At 43.0% G+C, this 20,270-nt stretch overlaps 2 protein-coding genes and 1 long non-coding RNA gene across 5 annotated transcripts in view; 2 read left to right on the plus strand and 1 right to left on the minus strand.

Moving 5' to 3' along the window:
• Positions 1-20,270, minus strand: part of LOC130610315 (histone H2A-IV) — a 141,500-nt gene that overhangs the window by 37,744 nt on the left and 83,486 nt on the right. The gene's annotated exons all lie outside the window — the stretch shown is intronic.
• DDX47 (DEAD-box helicase 47) lies at positions 4,342-12,542 on the plus strand. Of its 3 annotated transcripts, none has more exons than XM_057429870.1 (12): positions 4,342-4,419; positions 4,965-5,058; positions 6,555-6,743; positions 7,395-7,466; positions 7,977-8,095; positions 8,606-8,677; positions 8,771-8,887; positions 9,049-9,195; positions 9,552-9,689; positions 11,129-11,199; positions 11,726-11,855; positions 11,949-12,542. In XM_057429870.1, the coding sequence occupies exons 1-12, from the start codon at positions 4,342-4,344 to the stop codon at positions 12,066-12,068; spliced, it is 1,347 nt and encodes a 448-aa protein (XP_057285853.1). In that variant the 3' UTR covers positions 12,069-12,542. The 3 variants fall into 3 exon arrangements, with proteins under 3 accessions (XP_057285853.1, XP_057285862.1, XP_057285871.1); XM_057429879.1 differs by having other exon boundaries at positions 4,381-4,474; XM_057429888.1 differs by lacking the exon at positions 4,342-4,419 and adding an exon at positions 4,594-4,611 and having other exon boundaries at positions 4,964-5,058.
• On the plus strand, positions 13,400-20,138 carry LOC130610446 (uncharacterized). Its single transcript, XR_008975048.1, has 3 exons — positions 13,400-15,564; positions 19,137-19,248; positions 20,077-20,138. It is a non-coding gene; the product is annotated as an uncharacterized LOC130610446 (long non-coding RNA).

Below are 20,270 nucleotides of genomic sequence, written 5' to 3' on the forward strand. Positions count from 1 at the left end.
GTGCAGTCAGCACGATCTCATGTGATACCCTGGGGAGGTAGCCCTGGGAGCTGTGCTGCCAGAAATCTACCATTTTGAGGGATAAGATCAATTTCTTAATACTTTGCTCCCTGAAACAGCATACTGCTGGGTCAGATGAGTACCACAGCTGGTACTGAAAAAGCATCAAAAACAAGTGACCTGGGCTGGGACACGGTGCATCTACCGCAGTATTTGTATCAGATTAGTTCCAATATTGTGACTCCTTTAGAGTCACAAGCAACATCTGGGAGAAGTGTCTTTGATAAGCAGCTTTTTTTGCTAGTAGTTATGTCATTTACCCTTTAGAGTACTAGATGTGCTGGTGGAACACTTCCTTTGGTACCTAGGCAGCAGAGGGAGAAGGGTTCATGTGTGATTTATGTTTAGGCAAGGCTAGCAGTTATGAAGCCTGATTCAATGGTGAAGCAGAAGTGCAAACATGAATTTAACACAAAGTCATATAGTATGTTTTGAAAGCACAATAAAAGGTGTCTATGACAAATGAACTCAAGTACAGTCAAAGAGTCAGGATACAGCAATAACCTCCCTCTGAGCATCCCAGTGGGTAGACAGCACCATTTACTGTTTACTGTGATCTACTGTACGCACTGTCCATCTTATTATGCATCCCTTATGAAATAGTTTGCATTATACCTGCACTAAAATTCACCTGCTGTGGATGCTCCCAAGGGAAAACTGAGCTTATAATATGCAGTAGGGCTAGGAACACATTTGGTCAAAAGCCAAGCAGTTTAGGACAGAAGGGAACTTTTATTCAAATGCATCTACTGACAAAAGGGAATTACTCAAACTGGAATTTCACCAGAATAGAATTGTTGCACCCTGCTCCCCACCAAAACAGCACCTACCATTTTATATGGGCAATGAGTTCAACAAAGAATCACAAGCAGTGACTTCCCGTCACATCCCTGACTCCACTTCCTGAGACATCCCAGTGACCCTTACAAGGGTTCATGTGTCAATGCTGGCCGGGCTTAACCTTTAGCATTAACGAAATATAGCAAGCTCATAACTCAGATGGCTGTAATTTTTTGAAACTTATGGTCATCTGCACTGTGTGTTTCTTTTTTATTTATTATTTTAAAATAATTTTTCCTGAGCACAGTGGGATGCAGCAGTTTCATTTCCACTGCTGCCCAGTTAATTGTTTCAGGCTTCCTCTCCTTTCCCTGTCACGCAGAGCATTTGTTCAGACTTCCCCTCACTTTCCTCATTGTTCTGGGAGCAAAGGAAATGGCACACTTGAAATCCAATGACAGATGCTCAGGTATGTCAGCATTTCCACTGACAGCACACATGGCTGGGCTCCCCAACCAGCAGGAGAGATGGGGGCCTGCTCAGAAATGCAGTCATAAGCTTCATTTTGCAGTTGACTCTGCTGTCCTTTTGAAGCCCAAGCTCTTGGGTGTGTTAGCATCCTTTTCCCTAAATCAAAGGAGGCTCACCTACCTGCAGGGTTGCCCTGCTGCTTCCAGCACTGGGACTACAGATCAAAAAGGCCACACTCAGACCAGATAGAAAACAATGAGCTCAGGAGCCAGCATCATGACGTGGTAAGTTGTACTTACCACGCATACCAGCGGACACTAAATCCATCACCATTTTCAATATTTTACTAGGCACTTGCAGGGTCTCTGAATTACAACAGCAGCAATGAAGAGAGCTAGGAGAGTGTCATTTCATGCTGTGAGTCACCATAGTTCGGTTTATTTTATGTATTTCTGGCAAAGTTGCACACTGGCTATTACTATAAGCAAGAAAATAAGGCAGAGCAATGACAATTCTTTTTCATTTTTTTTTTCTTCACTACTACTTCAAAATGTTTCATACCAGCACTTCTGAAGTTTACTTACTCTTTATGTCTATTATATATGTAGGTTTATACATTGTATTTTTGTGCCTGGCGAGCTCATTTGGGTTTGTGTTTTCACAACTGTAGGACTTATGACTACAGAACCCTCATAACACACACTGCCTAAGCAATGCTAAGGCTGAGCTGCAGGCCAAAGGCTCACCCACTTGCAGTTAGTGCCAAGCAGACAGGTTTCAGACAGCCAATTCAGTGTGCTTGAATCCCAGTACAGGTGGCTATAACTCCATAACTCCCTCTGCCCTGGAGTTCAGGGAAAATTCCCTCCCCAGTTTCCAACTTAGCAGAACATAGCACTCATCACACTGTGAGATACAAACTCACTCCTCTAAACGAGATAACAAGGTTTTATTGAGGGACAAAGTCAATAAAGCAAAAGCAACAGCGCTGGGCGCATGACCGTAGCCAGAGGCACAAATGATTAGCATTTGTTACAGGTTTATATACTTTCACTATTAGTTACATACATATTCATAATTCCCACATATAGGCGGGGGATATTATAACTAGCTTCAAGAATTTATTTTCATAAGTCTCCTCCTCTTGGCGTCTGTGCACTGCTCTGCGTTGATTGTGGGATGGGGTCTTGAGGATGAAGTAAACAGTCTTCCTCTTGGGAGTAGGGGTCTTCAAGATGAAGTAAGCAGTCTTCCTCACAGTGTACTTTTCACCTTTGGCACAGTTGGACGCTCCAGTAATCACACAACCAGCTACATCTGTAATTATTCTGATAACTAGCAAAGATTTAAAACAGTGTGACCTTCCTGCAAAATTTATTGCAGGATGGGCAGACAAGGAGTATCCCAAGCTAGCAGATGCTTAGGAGGCACTGTCTCTGAACTAACTGATAAGTAGAAGGATGGTGTGAAATAACTCATTCATGTTTAGTGGGGTCACTAAATCCTGTCATCTCACCACAGACTTAAAACACAAACATTGCTCTTTGAAACTACTTTAGAAGACTAGTGTGAAACAATTGACTCATGTTTAGTGGGGCCACTACATTCCACAGACTTACAACATAAACATTGTTCTCTTTCTACAACCTAAGTTAAACTAAAAAGTACTTTAATTCTATGTTTTCCAGGCACTAGCTTTCCTTATATCAAGCTTCAAACCTGTCGTGGTTTAAACCCAGTCAGGTAACTCGTTCACTCACTCCCCCCCTTCTTTCCCTCCCCCTACTCCCAGAGGGACGGAGAGGAGAATCAAAAAGAATGCAACTCTCACGGGTTGAGATAAAAACAGTTTAGTAACTAAGGTATAACACAAATCACTACTGCTACTACCAATAATAACAATGATAAAGGAAATAACAAGGGAAGAGAATACATCACCTCAGCACCAGCCGACCAATAACTCGGCCCCCCAGCCCGACCAAGCACCGACCGATACCTCCTCCAACCCTGCAGTCTCCCAGCCCTTCCGGCCAACTCCCAGTTACATCCTGGGCATGACGTGCTGTGGTATGGAATACCTCTTTGGTCAGTTTGGGTCAGGTGTCCTGTCTCTGCTTCCTCCCAGCTTCCCCTCCTCCCTGGCAGAGCATGAGGCTCACAAAGTCCTTGGCCAAACCAAAACATCTTCTATCAGCTCTGTTCCCAAGCTGAAAGTCAAAACACTGCACTACACCAGCTACCAAGAAGGGGAAAAATGACTGCTACTGCTGAACCCAGGACAAACACCCCCCCCCCCCCCTTTCTTTTACCTTTACAAATTCTTTTGATATGTGATTCTGTTTTGATCAAGAGATCTGAACCTTTTTAACTTGTTGTCTACTCTTGTGTTAGCGTATTTTGTTTCTGTTACTGTAAACTCGTACAGTTATATCCACATAACCACACCTATGATTTGCAAAAGCCAACACATTTATGTGTTTATCGCAACACAACCGCCCTTGCAGAAGGGTGAACTTAATTAAGTTTAAAGAAAACAAGCCTTGGACACTTTTAGAAGAAAGGCCTCCTCAAGTATGCTGCTTAACAACCTTGTGCAGACATGGGATGTTCCCACAGACACAGCAACGAGGCCCATGCTGACTCCTTCACATCAGGAAAGGAGAAAATGACAGCGCTTGGTACCACTTCTCAGAGAGCTGCACTCTGAAAAACTCAATATGCAGAAAACACCTTCTGACCTCAAGGAAACGAAGCCACCCGTACCTCGCAAAGACACTACCACCATGGTAGCGCTTTAATGTCACGGTGCGGCCCTTCCCATCCTGCAAGAGCTCCGACCTCCACCGGCAACAACGAAAGCATCCACCCTAACGAGCAGCGGCTGCCGAGCCGAGCCCTACTCCTCTCCTCTTTGTCCCGCCCCGCCCGCGCCGATTGGCTCTTTCCCCGGAACTACAAATCCCATAACACGCCCGAGGGGAGTGTAACTCCCAGAATGCTTTGCGCTATCTCAGAGCGCCGCGGCCCAAAATGGCAGCAGGAGACGGAGAAGGAGCGGTGGTGGAGCCGGGGGCAGCAGTGGAAGAGCCGCGGAGCTTCAAGGACCTGGTGAGGCTGGCACGGATCTGGGCTGCAGGTGGCGCTAGGCCCGGCGGAGGTGCCGGTGCGCAGGGAGCCGCTGCGGCTGGGCATGGGGAGGTTTGGGGAGGTCTGGGGAGGTCAGGTGTCTGCTCCCGGGAGGTTGGCGTGGCTGGTCCGGTCTGTGTTCCTCAGTTGGTTGCCTGGGTTTCTTTCAGTTGTGGGAACTTGCCCGGGCATTTTCCTTTTTCCATGCTCGTGGGATACCCTTGGAGGGGAGGGGAAGAGAGACAGTAGGGGTGTGTGTAGAAAGTTCCTGTTGTAAACTAAGCAAAACTGGCAAGTTTTGCACTGCTTGCAGTCACCTCAAACAATTTTGAATCAATTTATGACGTTACGGACGGGGGGATCGTTGTGAGCAGCCTGACCTTTCATGTAGTTTGCGTTGAGGGTCTAGTGGGATTTGTGCCCGCTATAGACAAGCTTGGTTATGTTGTAGCATGTATTTAACTTAACTATGTGGTTTAAGTCTCCTTGGTGGTATCTTCTTGCCTTTTCTCTTCAATAATGTTCAGGGGGTGACAGATGTCCTGTGTGAAGCTTGTGACCAGTTAGGATGGAAGATGCCAACAAAGATCCAAATTGAGGCTATTCCAGTGGCACTTCAAGGTGAGTAGTATGCTTCTCTGATCCCAAATCTGGGAAGGCCTCAGGAGCAATATGTGAATGAATTTTGCTGAGTGAGAAGTAATTGGCAGGGATGAGAGTGTTCTCACTTCATCACTCAAGATCTCTGCCTTGAAAGTAGTGCTTGTGTTCATTCTTGTGTCCTCCCAGATGCAGTTTGGAATAGTGGTTTCTCCTATAACACTGACTGCAATTGCAAACTTTCAAATAGGTGCAGACATGGGTTCTTAAGTGTTCACTGCTGTTGCATAGCTCTGGCACTTCATGTTAAATAGAATTATTGTCAATCATTTGAGCTGCTGATCTCCATTGACCATCTTCTTTCCAAAATTGTAGGACATAGAGGAAACTCCTGATAGATTTAGGACTGTACCTCTTCTGGTAGAGAACAACAGTGTGTGTGAAATTAAAGGTGCCTTGACTGATTACACAGCTTATATAATCTGCTTTGCTCTGAGCAGTCAGTGCTTTGAAATTTCTGGAGTAAGTAATAATGAAACCATAGTGACTTTCTGTAACCATCCTGGAATTATGGGAAAATAAATTACTGAATTTGGCAAACATTTCTGCTTCTAGAAAAATTGGTTTTGTGTGTTGTTTTTGTTTGTTTGCTTTGTGGGTTTTTTTTTGTTTGTCTTGTTAGTTTGTCTGTTGTGGTTTTGCTGGTTTTTTTTGTTGTTGTTTATTTGGTTAAAGTAAACATAAAACACTGTGAAGCAGGCACAGAACAGTGCAATGACAGAGTGGGAATAAACCTTTCAATGTCAGCTCTGTCCTAGTAGTTAACTGTTGTCAGACTCTTACCCCACGTGTGAGATTCTCTTGAAAAAACAAAGGTGAGATTGCATTCCTGAGAGATTGTTTCCAGTTTAAGGCCTATTGGCAGCATGTTCTTCTCAGCTGTAGGAGGTTAGAATGGATTCTGCTGATGCTTTTGTCTGCACTGTTTTGAGGCAAAGGACTTGCTGCTGTAATCCTTCCTGCTGCAGACCATGAAGCAATAGGACAGAATTGATTATGGCTTGTGAAATATGAGTTTGGTAGTGCTTTTTTCTTGCAGCTGGTATAACCCAAGACTCAGACACTGGAGTCTGTTTCCTTGTAAGCCTGTAAACAGCCAACAGTTGGTATAGAATACTTTGCAAGATAGAAGCAATAGGCTGTAAACTGACAGGCAGATTTGAGAAATAATAAAATAAAGGGTGTTTTAAACCTAAATTTTGTATGAAAATATATTTGCAGCATTTTAACTAGAGAATGGAAAGAATCGGGACTGTAATTGTCATACAAATGAAGTCACTCTAAAAATGCTGCAGAGATATTCTGAAATACTTTGGTTTGGCCCTTTGCTCTTCTTTACCCTTTATGTGTCTTTTACACCCTCTTCACTCCATCCTTAGTGAGTTCTTATGCTTTAAAGGCTACTTTCTCTGGTCTAAATTCGTAACAGCTTTTGCCCTCCTTGCTGATCCTTGTAGGCAGAGATGTCATTGGACTGGCAGAAACTGGCTCTGGGAAAACAGGAGCCTTTGCTTTGCCAATCCTTCAAGCACTGCTGGAAACACCTCAGCGATTATTTGCTCTTGTCCTTACACCAACAAGGGAGCTGGCCTTCCAAATCTCTGAGCAGTTTGAAGCTCTTGGATCGTCCATTGGTGTCCACAGTGGTAAGTAGCATTGTGATATTGGAGCAGTTTTCCTGAAGACTTGAAGTTTGTCAGCTCTAGATTGCAAAGTAATAAGTAGAAAGGATTTCTATGGAGGGTTGAACAAAAAGGGGAAAGGTTTTGGATGCTGGAAGACAGATATCTGATACTAGTTTTGAGAAAGAAAGACTGCATGGTCTTTCCTCATGGAGTAGTCTGCAGCTCTTCTGAATGCTATGCCCAAGCAGTTAAAGGTGGAAGTAGAAGAGAATCTTCTCAATAGTAAGTTTGTGTCCAGTGAAATTGCATAGAACTCTGCTCTATATGTGATGTAGTTTAATATTTCTTTTAGACTGTGTGTACTGGTGGCTTACATACTTTAAACAAACATAAAAGCTTTATGGGTATATTTAGAATTCCTCTATTTTTGCAGTTGAGTAAAGCTGCAAGGTAAAGATTCTGTCTATAGCTCTTCAACTGTGAAATTAAAATACTTGGGGCCGGTAAGGACTTTGGAGGCCTGGGAATGTCAGGTGTGCTAAAATGAAGTGAGTTCTCATAAAGATAAGTAGCCTTTCATTTGTACAGAGTTACTGTGGGTGGCAGGGAGGAGGAGGAAACTGGTGCCAGGTGCTACACTGAATGTTTCACTGTATTCTGTTTGTCCTGCAGCGGTTATTGTGGGTGGAATTGACACCATGTCTCAATCTCTGGCTTTAGCCAAGAAACCACATGTTATAATTGGTAAGTTTATGTGCTGGGGCTACTAAGTATGAATATTATCAAACTGTAGTTCTCCAAATAAAGAGTGCCAAAGGTTTTCTTCATTTGAAGAAGTGAGAGTTCATCCTTCATTTGGTTTTGTCCTGAGCTCTGGGTACTCCTTGTTCATGTTTCCAAAGTATACATCAGTAGCCATGCTACTACAAGTTCATTCCAAAGCATTCCTGCTAAGCTGCCTTTGGCTTGTTTCTTCATTGTCTTGAAGTATTCAAAATGCTGGTCTCCTCCTTCTCAATATAACTTGTCTACAGTCTCTTCTGGTTTGTGTTTTCTTGAGGGGGAGAGAGGGCAGGAGGACATACGTCGGAGAGTCTGACTTCATTAGTCTTACTTCAAAACATTCTGAAGATTTCCTGTGGGAGAGTCCTTCCCACAAAGCAGTCTGCCTTTATTCTCTTGGGCAAAGAATCCATTTGTCAGTATCTCTTTGGATCTCTTCATCTAAACTTGCCCTCATTATTTTGTTGATAGCAACCCCTGGTCGTCTGGTTGATCATCTGGAGAACACAAAGGGCTTCAACTTACGAGCTCTGAAGTTCCTAGTGATGGATGAGGCTGACCGGATCCTTAACATGGATTTTGAGACAGAGGTGGGAATCTGCTAAAAGAGGAGCTTGGAACACTAGATGAGTCCCTTTGAAATCACTTCAGACAGTCACATAGTAAACACTGAGCTGTTCAGTAGAAATTAATAGCAAATTGTAACTAAGATCTAGTAATTGCACAGAAGTCTGGGGTGGGAGGAGAACTTAGCAGAGTTCTGCCGAACACTAGCAAGACAATAGGAGGCATTTTGTTTCTGAAATCAGCTGTTTTTTCTGGAACAGCTGACACTGATGCAGTTACTGTTGAACATGCCACCTGCACATTCCTGCAGGAGTATTGCATGAGATTTCCACTGCTAATGGACTTGTGGAGTTCACACTGTCAACAAGCAATCAGTCTACACCTTTTCTTTAGCAGAGGAGAAATTTGTTCCTGCTGTGAGTCTGAGTTGCACGCAGGCATTAATCTTTATTTGGATGATCATTATATTTGAGGAGGCTTATGTCTTGATTGCTGTTTTATTCAGCGTTTCTATTTCCTTTCTATTTTTACAGGTGGATAAAATATTAAAAGTGATTCCTCGAGACAGGAAGACACTACTGTTTTCTGCTACTATGACAAAGAAGGTGAGAGCAGAGTTTTAATTCTCCTTCCATCAGGCTATATGACTAGAGCATATGATACCGGTTTCTGACAAGATCTCTCATTGATCTTCCCAGGTTCAAAAACTCCAGCGTGCTGCTCTGAAGAATCCTGTTAAATGTGCTGTTTCTTCCAAATACCAGACGGTTGAAAAACTACAGCAGTACTACATTTTCATCCCTTCCAAATTCAAGGTAACGCCACTTCTGGCCTTGCCTTGCTGTTCCCACCTCTGCCCAATATCTTCTCTGATCCTCTCTGGCTTGTGCTTATTCTTTAATATGGCATCTGTAATTATCTCTTTTCTTCCTTTCTTCCCCCACCCCATAAAATTCTTCTCTCTGTTTCTTTACAGGACAGCTACCTGGTTTATATCTTGAATGAACTGGCTGGAAACTCTTTCATGATCTTCTGTAGTACATGTAACAATACTCAGAGGACTGCTCTACTGCTCCGCAACTTGGGGTTCACTGCCATTCCTCTCCATGGGCAGATGAGTCAGGTATGGACATATCCCACAGAATGGAATAAAGAGGAGACCTGTTACTTGGGAAATGGGCTGCACCAAACTGCAGCACAACTACCTTACAGAAGGGATATTTCATACCTAGTGGACTGGACTGATCCTTTTAAGTGTAACTAATGTGAATGCTGCCACTGATTCTGTAATAGTTCAAAAAGAAATCAGAGAAGTGAGTGTGGGGTTATTTTTGTTGTTTTTTGTTTGTTTGTTGTGGTTTTGGGTTTTTTTTTGTTTGGTAGTTTCCCCCAGCTGTTCTGTACCAGTGTTTCAATACGAGCGTATTAACCAGAATGAGCATTATTCCCTTGTTCCCTTTTTGTCCTCATCTTTTCCAGAATAAACGCTTGGGCGCTCTAAACAAATTCAAGGCAAAGGCACGTTCTATTCTACTGGCTACTGATGTTGCAAGCAGGGGTCTGGACATCCCACATGTAGATGTGGTGATAAACTTTGATATTCCCACTCACTCTAAGGTAAGCCAGCTGAGAGCTTCTGGTCACCAGGAGGCATCTTGAAGCTAGATAAAGGAACAAAGATACCTTTTCTCTGTTCTGCTGACTGGAAGTGTAGTTCAGAGTTCTGTAGATTAAAAGGTGGAGTTCAACCCCTGCAATTGAGTTGGTATCTCACTTTGATTGGGCGGCCTCATCTGGATTGTAGAACTGATTCCAGAAGAGAAGAGGGGAAGTGAGGGATGTTCTATGTCTTTGTATTTCTGCTTGGAGTATGTGCTTCGTTGTATTACATTAAAGGACTTCTAGACTTTGAAAACAGTTTTAACATATTGCTAGTTTCAGGTAGTCGCCTCCCTTCCTGTGATACAGGTCTGGCTTCACATTTTTTAAACCATGTTTAAAAAAACAAAAAGGTAAAAATTCTCCTATTATGTTCACTTGAGGATGTGATCAAGAAAAATGTCTTTAATATGTTTCACCTTCATATCACGAAAGTACAGCAAACTGGAAAAAAAGTGAGTTATTAACTCTCTATGGAAAATACAGTGTTATCTTAGGGGTATGACATTTTTTTCTGGCTTGGTTTCCTATAAAAGCATATCTACTAACATGCAGTTCAGGAATTGCTGTTGTTCCTTATAATGATCAAAGATACAACACATTGTGAACAGGAGAAAGTATGGGAGTACTTTTGAAGATGCTGCTTTTGACATTGTAAAATGACAAAATAATGGTGGGGGTTTTACAGTTGTAACTGTAAAAACTGTTTTAACTGTAAAATTTTTTTACAGTTTCAACTGGTTGTTACAGTTTTTGTGTTCCCCACCCCATCTTGTCCTGTCTCCTCTAGCCATGTTGCAGAACACATCCTTTCTTGTGATGCTTCCTTTCTCCACGGATCCTGTGTGGAGAAGGGAATATTTTAATTTCCTTAATACAGTATATAACCTGGAAAACAGCCTAGAAACATATAAACAGAAGATGCATAATGAATTGGATGCTTCCAAATTACTCTCATTCATCATCCCTTCCTCTGTGCTTGCCAAATTTAAATCAACTTGTGAGAGTTTGTCTGGAAGACAGACTATGTAGAGCACTAGATCCCAAAAGTGAAAATGCAGGCATTGGCGCACTTGAAATATTAGCTTTCCAAGGAAGTGATAGCTCATTAGCAAACTCATATGTATCACAGCTTTTGTTCTGCATCCTTGAATGATTGAAAGTTGTTGTTCTCTTTAGAAAGAGAATTCTTCAAATGTTAAAACCAATGATAGGCCTTTACAAGCTAGCATCTTCTCATATACTAATGCTGCTCATGGTCCTGAGTATTTAATCCAAACTGTATTTTCTCACTATTTTCCTGTTCTTTCCTAAGAATTATATGGGGTAATTTCCCATAGCTTCTGTTCTGTGTTATTTGCATATATCTTGTTGCTGATCAGGAAAATTGTTTTCAGGATTATATTCATCGTGTTGGGAGAACAGCTCGAGCTGGGAGATCTGGCAAATCTATTACCTTTGTTACACAGTAAGTGTTAAAATATGGCAGACTTATTCTTCTCAGCTGTGTTTAAGAGCAGAAAACATCTGACCTTATCCTGGGTGAGGAGAAAATGATGCCTTTCATTCTGAGGCACCAGTTGCATTTATTTACCTAAAGAGGTGAGAATTCAAAGCCCAGGGTAGAGAGGGAGAAAAGTCTGGTTAAGTTTTAGAAACAGGTATGTAATGAGCAGAGCTAACTGTTTATAATTTGATTGTATACCATAATACATTTATATACTGTATAATGCAGCTTAAGTGGGATTTTTTTGATAAATGAGGAAGTGTTTGTCTAAAAAAAGTATTTGTCAAATACTTCTGAGCAGAGATGAGCTGAATAAATCCATGAAGCCATCCTGAACTATAGCATCATTCAGATGCAGTTAAGAGTTGCTTATGAGACCATAAGCACAAGAGAACAATTCCTGTTCATAAGGGCTAGTGTCTGTGAATGGTGACAGCTGAAGTCTCTTGGGAGGGCTGATTCAAGTTGGTGTCTTGTCTTGTCTCAGGTATGATGTAGAGCTGTTCCAGCGCATTGAACACCTGATTGGCAAGAAGCTGCCAGCATTCCCTATGCAAGAAGAAGAAGTTATGATGCTGACAGAGCGTGTGGCTGAGGCTCAGAGAATTGCTCGAATGGTGGGTGCTGGCTCTTTGTCCCTTTACTTACTGTTGTAGCCTGATTTTCTTCAGGTGCCAGAACTCTTGGTCAATCTCTTGATTACATTGCAGGAGCTGCGGGAGCAGGGAGAGAAGAAGAGGTCTCGGAATGATAATGATGACACAGAAGAAGCTATTGGTGTCAGGAATAAGGTGGCAGGTGGGAAAAAGAAGAAAAGGAAAGCATTCTAGTTCAGTATTTGGACAGCCTTCTTGTATTTTTCTCTTTATGGCTGTATGAGTTTGGCAAAAGCAGTCTTCCAAGCCCTCTCCAAGATATCTGCTTTCAGAACTACTTATAGAACAAGGCAGCCCACCTGGAAAACAACTTCTCTTCTGCTTCAGCAGTTACAGACTGAGCTTGGCCCATCGTGGTACCATGGAGCCAGTCTTCCTTTCAGAAACACCAGACAATTGCTTCTGAACCTGAAAGTAGGACCAGCTGTAGTCTGGCCCTGCTTGTCCACAAAAAGGTGCAGTGTGAGTGCAGTTTTCCTACTGCTGCAGCCTGTCTTCCTACCCAAACTCATTGGGTGTATCTGGGCTCAGGAGAGGAAGAAGTTAAATGAAGCATCTGAGTTTCCACAGGACAGCTGTGGTGATTTTGCCTTAGTGAGAGGACATGTGACTTATAGAACTCTCAAATATATTTTGCTGAATTTTAAAGCTACCTGGCTTTCCTTGTCTTGTCGCGACCTGGTTCTGATACTTTGAATATCAGCTCTTGCCAGGAGTTTTCTTCTTGGGGCAATCTTAGCGATTCAGATGTGACATCGATACCTTCAGTGTGTCAGGTGAAGAGTGGCCCAGCACAGTGACAGCCTGTTTCAGTAGGATTAGGCTATTCACTGCTTGGAATTGGATGCAGAACCTGTAATGATGGGCAAAATCAAGGGCTTGGGTTTTCCTTGTGGCTGGTTCGTGTAGTACTTACAAACTAACACAAGGGGGTGCTATTAACGTAGGAAAGCAACTCGGGAGCTGCATGACGAAATTAAACGCTGTCTTAAGCAGAATCGAGTGCCGTATAATTAGATTCGTGCAAGAATGGGATAAATTTACCTATCTTCATATCAAATCTTAAGGTTACTGCTAGTTTCCATTAGCAATAAGTTTTCACACTGAATATTTCTGCTGGTGGGCAGAGAAGGGTGAGAAACTCCCTCATGATCACTCAACATAAAAATTGAATGTCTGCTAGAACCACTCGTAAACTAGATTTTCTGCTCTCTGAAGAACAGTATTGAAAAGTTTCTGGTTTAGATACAAACGGAAAGCAGAAACTACTCCAGTAGTCAAGATGAGCACAAGTTATTTCACAGCATCAACATTAATATATATATATGTGTGTGCTAGTCAGAATGCTCTTATACTTCGGAGCAGCATGTTTTGCAAAACTACAAAAAAACACTGTGGTCAGAGCTAAGGAGAATCTTTTTTTTTTTTTTTAAATTTAAAACAGCTCTTCATGAGAAACTACCTGGTGTGAGAAGAGTGAGTGGTTTTACTTTGTTGGGTTTTCTTGGTAGCAATTTACTCAGAAACCCACAAGTCTGATAGCTCTAGTCTGAGATCAGTGGCAGATAAGTAAGGGTACAGATCCTGGGTATGTTGACTGTTAAAAACATACTTGTAAGGCAGGAGGAGAGTGTGCATTTTCAGTGGGCCCTAGTGCAGAGTTTTAGGGGTGGCAGCCAAGTAATGAGAATGTTAATTCTACAGGGCTCTTCAGTAAGGATCACCACAGGTAAAAGGAAACTACCCTAGAATGCACCAGATGAATAGAATGAGTAAGCACATGGGTTGATATGCAAATGCCCATTCCCTATGGAGCAAGGGAACACTCCTGACTGGTCTTCCATCCTTCATTACCCTTCACAATCAGGACAAGGTTGGTCCTGCTGTCAGCAAATGAAGACAAAATGCATCTGAGGCTCCTAGGTCTCTGGAAATCTTCTTGGTCTTATTCCCAGCTATGCAATAGACTGGTGGGGTCTTTAGCATCTCTCTGTATTCTTTCCTGTGTGGGAGGATGTGACAGCAGAGGGCATGTGTCCTCGATGGGTATCAGAGATTTTTTTAACTCTCCTCTGCAGTTGCAAGAATAGCAGAGAAGTGGAGTTGCACCTTGTGAAAAGGCCTAGAGCCTCCTTGAGAGGAGTGACTCCTGGATAGCTGGCCACATCCCTTGGTTTGGAATGGCAAGCTGTAGAAACACTTGGCACTAGAAAAGCAGAGGTTTCACCACACCCACAGTCTTGCTGGTGCCTCACCTGCCACAGGTATGTGCATTCAATTTCAACTAAAAATATCTCGACCAGTTGAGGTGTCAGGAAATAGTTTCTTACTGTGACTACACCATGAGTGCTAGATTAGAGAGTGTTTGTATAACTGAAGTGGAATAGGGAGTGTCTAAAGATGTATTTGGTCAAAACAGAATTTGCAGCCAGGCTACAGCCAAATATGTAATGAAACATGAGGGGAAAGGAATGGAGTGAGACCTGTCTCTCTCTGAATAAAAGACAGTTCAGAAAATACCAGCACTGGTATGTGCATGGCTGCATACTTTTGTACAATGGATGTCTGTGTTTGTTCAGTCAGGAGGACTCCTGAGGGACAGTTCTGAAGCACACCTCTGCACAGCTCTGAGTCTTCACGCAGCAGGGAGCTGAAATGGAGGATTAACCTTAGTGTGATGTAGGGTAGGATTGGACTAATGCAACCTGTTATTTTTTTTGTGGCTGACACTGAAATGAAGTTTAGATGAAAGCTGTGTTCTCGGAAGATGTTCAGTAGGGGTGTTTGCAGTTTGAAACAATTCTGCATCTCCCAAGTCCATAATGAGAAGGTGATTGTTTTATACTCACAATACATCTATTAAATAGAGTTTTATAGTTTTTAGCACTACTTAGGTAACTAACTCAGATAGTAAAGAATGGGGATTTAGTGTCTTTCATTAAAATGCTCTACAACTAGCAGGAGCAGGACAGTCCTTTGGATGGGAGGAGTAAAATTAAAGATTGATATCAGTGTGGATAACTGACTTCAAGATAAGCAACAATAACTGCAAAAGGTAGTGATCCCTGCAGCCACACAGTGGGCCAGAGCAGAAGCTGCACTGAATTGGCCTGTCGGAAATGGGTTTGCCTGTCTCATTTCCCCAGTGCCATGTACCTTCTGCCCAGGGACTACAAGGAAAGACATGGGCAGGAAAGCACAGCTGGGAACCAAGGTGGGAAATTCAAGGCTTTTTACTGTGGTGACAGCCTGAGCTGAAATCTGCTTAAAATAACCATGAGGAACACAGCCTGTTCAAGGACCTGGCTGCCCTCCAAAAGTAGAGATGACCAAGAGGGAGAACTAAGTGTGATGATTTTAGCAGCACCATTAATTTGTGATGAGAACAGTCTCAGTTTAGGTGGGAACTCTGAGTAAGAAGTGATTCGGGGATCTTCAGGTTCTTAGTTTACAAAGCAGGATTGAAACTAATAAACGTTCCCAGTTTAGCCAAATGCTGAAGAAGGAAAATATCCAAAATACCTAAAAGCCTTTGGAAGCACTTAAGAAGGAATGGAATGAATTGCATGACCTGTGAAAGATGCAGACACATACCAAGCATTGACATTGTATAAATGTGAAGTTGTGGTTTGCCTGCAGCGGCATGTGAAAAGCATCTGTAAACATTCAAGTGAGTAATTGGTTCTTGTAAATGTTGCAGAACAAATACTGTAAAAATCCAACTTCTGTGCTAGAGGTTGTCCATGTTGTCATTCTGAATTTTTATTGTTCTGTATCCACTTATCAGGAGACTTTCAGGAGGGTAAAGCTATGACTGTGTAAACACAGAGAATCAGGAGGGCGAGTTTCTGACAGAATCCCAAGTTTTGGGTTAACTCCTGAGATTAAAAAAAAAGAAAAGGAAAAAAAAATTAAAAGGCACAGCTTTTTCTCCTTGTCACACTATGAAAGGCACTTCTGAACAGCAATATTTAAAAGGGAGAGCTAAGGATGTTTTGTTCCTCTGACACCTAAGAAATGGGAATGGTCACTTTCTCTCTGGCTCAGGGATGAATACAGCCAAGTACTGTATCTTTTCCTGAGGACCCTTTAAATACAGAAACTTATTATGAAGACAGCACTTTCTCTCTTCTTCCAAAGCCCCAGGGGACACACATACATGCCTTCCTAAACGTGATATGTTGTGTTTTATGGATGTAGGATGTATGTTCGATGGTGTCAAGGTTATGCCTAGTTGTGCAGTAGGAGACAGTAGCACTGTGCAGTCTTCCACTGTTGATACTGTAGGTCCTGGGGAGTGGGGATGGGGGGGAGGGGTGGATGACCTTGGAGCTTGTCGAGTGCTTTGTCAGGGGACTAGAAGCCTGAAGGTGTTTACTAGAGGTTAACAAGGGGTATTTTTTTGTGCCCAAAGGGAAGAGGACTATTTTTATCTTTGACTTCTCTTGCTGGAGGATCTTCATTGTTGCAGAGATGTGCATGTTGCTCTGTTGCCTACCCCTAAGATAAATTCTAGGGATAGGAGTCTGTCAAAAGCTTCTGCCTTGGCCTTGGTGCTTACTAAAGGCTACTGGGAAAAGGGCAATGCAATATGGGCTTTCTATGCAAAAAAGGGGTAAATGTCTTCCATTCAAATCCTAGCAAAGGCAGAAAGGAGCCCTGTTGACAGGCCTCTCAGGGACTACCGTTTCTTTCCATTTCTTCTCCTCTGCATTTCATATTGTCAAGGAAGGCAGTTTTTCAGGCATGCCTCCCATTTGGACAGATTTAAGTCCCCTTTCATCTTCTCAAGATTTTCACCCATAAACATGTCTCTCTGTACAGAAAGGCAAATAGCAAAACTTTCTCTGCAAATCACCTGTGTGAGGTGGAGGGAGTGTTGCATGATAAGGTTGAATTGCTTTTGTTATGCTGACTTTCCAGGAGAAAGTAATTCCTTTGTGTGGTTTTTGTTGCCCAGCTGCTCCATTCCATGAGCAGGGCTAAACCATGAAATTCTTTTGCTGTGAGGTGGAAAAATAAGCCTTTTGCATAATGAGAGTTGGAGTCACAAAAGTACCTACTTTCCTGCAGCAGCAACACACTAGGGCACAAGATCTGTGGAGCAAGCCTGGTAGGGAATGTGTGGAGGCTCATTCAATTTTATTTAAAGCAATGGAAATTAAGGTACCCCAGTCAAGCACGTAATTGGGTATACTTCATCTTCTACTGTCTTTACTATATAGCTCACGTGAAGGGAATTTATAACAGAACATACCCAGCCTGATCTGTCCTTGCCAGCTCCTGTGCTTGATGTATCATAAGTGGAGAAGTTATACTTTTTCTCCCTCAATCTGTTTTCAGAAAGAGAAATTTGCCACTAGTGATTTCCTATTACTGCTGCTCATGTGCATGCTTACAGGTGTGTTAAATCTTTACTCTTGGTGCATGCCAGAGGCTCTGTTTGGTTGTTAAAGATTGGTCTTCTCCAAACACTCTCAACAGTATGAAGCAGACAGTCTAACAGCCTCCTTTGACAGAGCCTGAGAAGAATAAGCTTTCCGTTCCTTACAGTTGCAGGTCTTGAGATGACTCTTGGAGATTCTGTAGAGTTATTTACTATTTTCCATTAGATACACATACATAACTTGAGTGTATCTTAGTTTAGGCTCTTTCCAGCCACTTGGTGAGAATTGCTTTATTGTTAACTAGAAATCTTGGAATCATCTTTCCAATTTTCAAAAGCAGTTTAGATAAAAATGCAAATGAAGTATTGGCTCTCTAAAATGGATAGCAGAGTGAGGAATGGTTATCAAAGATCTATGGAACAAATGTCAGAAATAAATTTTCTAGCCTGTTCCCAAATTTAGAGATAGCTTTGCTTCTGCATATGTTCAGCTGGCTGGCTGCAGCCAGGCTTGCTCATCTCATCTGAGTTTGTTAAAGAACCCTTCCTTGCAAAGCATGCTAGTGTTTTGTGATCCTTTGTTTCTTCCAGGGCTCCCCCTGACTGAGATACATCTTCTTTACTCCAACTATACTGCCTCTGTGTAGTTCAGAAGATTATCTTTTGCAGATCCATCCACTGAATGCCAGACTACGTCCCCTCTTTGAAAATGCCAGTCCTGCTTTCCCAGGTCAGATGCTGCCACCTGGTCTGGGAGATGAAGGGCTCTTTGTGATTAGTGACAAGCCTCCCTTTCTGTCAGGGTTTTGTTAAGCTCATGGAAGGGGAATTCCTGGAATTGCTGTCACTATTCGCCTTTGTCTTGTATTTTCATGGACTGTTTGTGAACAGTGTTCCTCTGAAAATCCCATAGCAGACAGCTGTGGCTCTCAAATTCAGTAGAAGCAGCAGATATACAAAAAGACGTGGCTAGTGGAGGGTCCTGCTAGCCTTCTGTGGTTGATAAACCTGTTGTGCAATGGAAGGGCAGCTTGCTGGAAGGCATAGTATCAATGAAATCTTTGGTAAGTGTGTTTGTATCTTGCACACGCAGCAAATAAGCCTTTAAAACAAAATTAAATAAAAGAAAAAAAGAAAACCAATCACACAAAAAGCCCTTTGGAAAGCTAATTGTTCTGTCCTTCCCTGGAAAGGAAGGCAGAGCCCCTGAAGTGGCAGTGTTTGCTCGTCGTGTGCTAAGCACACATGGATAAAAACTTTTGAGAGCTGTCCTCCTTTACCATATTCTTTAGCCTCTTCTACTTAGTCCAGGACAGCCTTCTGGTGGAAGTGTTCAGCTTTGTTAGCCATGCTAGCCCTTTGCTTCTCTGATCACCTCAGATATACAGGACCGTGTATTACCAATTTACATGGGTAGCACAGGAAAGGTACAGGGGTGTAGATGCTTTTCTGCCTCAAGGAGCTCATGGTTTAATACCCAAAAATATGCTGAAGTCTGTCAAAAGGACTGTGCAGTAGTTATTGACATGTGAATATACAGTTATAAAGAGAAGGACTGATGGGGGTGGAAAGTCCCTCTTTATAGTTGGATGGTGAGTTGCATGGAGCTGTTATCTCTCTTGGTGGGAAAGACCTTTGACAAGTAGAGCTGAAGCCAGCAATGGCTGGGTGACCTTACTTTGAAATGGCTTCAGTGATGTGGACACTTATCTTCTTGGCCTTTGCAGGGGCAGGACAAATACGTATATTCCTGTCTGCTTTGCTAAAGCAGGCTAACTCTGTACCAGGAGCTATGCTGAGCCTTAAAATGAATCCTGGATAGAAGGAAAGAGGTTTGAGCTTGTGCACTGTCCCAGGTCCTGCTTCAGCTGGAGGGATTTTCTGTGACTGAAGTGAGCGACAGGCTGACCCCCACAGCAGAAGCCAGGACTGCCTGACATAAAAGGCTGTACTGGTACACCAGAACAGGTTCACCTGTTTGCTCAGCAGAATCTCACTGCCCAGACCAGCAGTTTGCCTCTTCCTGCTCCCCTTCACTATCTGTGGGATTGCATCGTTATCCCATCCACTCCCATCATTTGATCAGATAAAGCTGACCAAGGGATTCACCTAACCTTTGGAAGCATTCAGTGATGGAGATCTTGGGGTGGTAGAACCCATAGAGGCGTACAGCTGGGAAGCTACCCGTCCTATGGTTGAGGGAGAAGGAATCTCCTTGCATGGCCTGGGTTAGGGGAGCCCCTCCACCCACAGGTTGCTGGTTGGAGCTGCACTCCCTGCCTTCAGGCCTTTCCTCATGGGCTGACTTATGCCTTTGAAAGCATCAGCCAAGGCCTCCCTTCACATAGTATCTAGCAACCTGTGCTTTGCTCCTGCAAGTAGCTCAGGCCTGCCAAGTTCGGTAAACTACGTGAGGGAGATTTCCTTGTGTTCAGTATGCAATAGAATGTGTGGCATTGTTAATATTCTATTATTTGGTGCTTTTTGGAGGGACCTCCCATCTTTCCCCCCCCCCCACTTTTAGCCATTTCTACATGTCTGAATTCCAGCCTTCACCAAGGTCTCATTCATGTATCCTGCTTTCTAAGCACCCTCTGCACTCTGCCCTGCTCCTTTCTCCCCAGCTTTGCCCCACCAAACAGCCTGCCACCAGGTCCCTAAACTGCCCCATGGCTGCTTCTTTCTTTGCTGTTCATGCTGCACTGCAGTATGGTCCTTCAGGCTCTTCTCCCAGCCTATGGGCTGCTGCCTGCCCAAGCAGTTTGCTTCCAGTTCTGTCTTCCTTGTGTTTTGCAGGGTTCAGGGGAGATGGGAGCTGCCTCAGCAGTTCCTGTGTGGCTGTCATCCTGATGGTGTTCTAGGAGACACCTCTGTGCTCTTGCTGGAAGAAGCTACTACAGTCCCTGTGCAGGTGGAGGTCCTTCTATTGCACACCTCAGCCATTCAGGGACTGACAGGGATCTGTGTTCACAGATGCTGCAGAATATACA

Source organism: Pezoporus wallicus, unplaced genomic scaffold (assembly GCF_028554395.1).
Source record: "Pezoporus wallicus isolate ANWC-B61680 ecotype Strahan unplaced genomic scaffold, APGP_CSIRO_Pwel_v1 scaffold_3294, whole genome shotgun sequence".
Classification (NCBI taxonomy): domain Eukaryota; kingdom Metazoa; phylum Chordata; class Aves; order Psittaciformes; family Psittacidae; genus Pezoporus; species Pezoporus wallicus.

What these genes read in the sequence shown, in the direction of transcription:
- DDX47 (XM_057429870.1), top strand. Translation starts at nt 4,342, where the DNA reads ATGGCAGCAGGAGACGGAGAAGGAGCGGTGGTGGAGCCGGGGGCAGCA. An exon ending in GAAACCACATGTTATAATTG is followed by an intron (nt 7,467 to 7,976) that starts GTAAGTTTATGT and finishes TTTTGTTGATAG; the next exon opens with CAACCCCTGGTCGTCTGGTT. An exon ending in TCATCCCTTCCAAATTCAAG is followed by an intron (nt 8,888 to 9,048) that starts GTAACGCCACTT and finishes GTTTCTTTACAG; the next exon opens with GACAGCTACCTGGTTTATAT.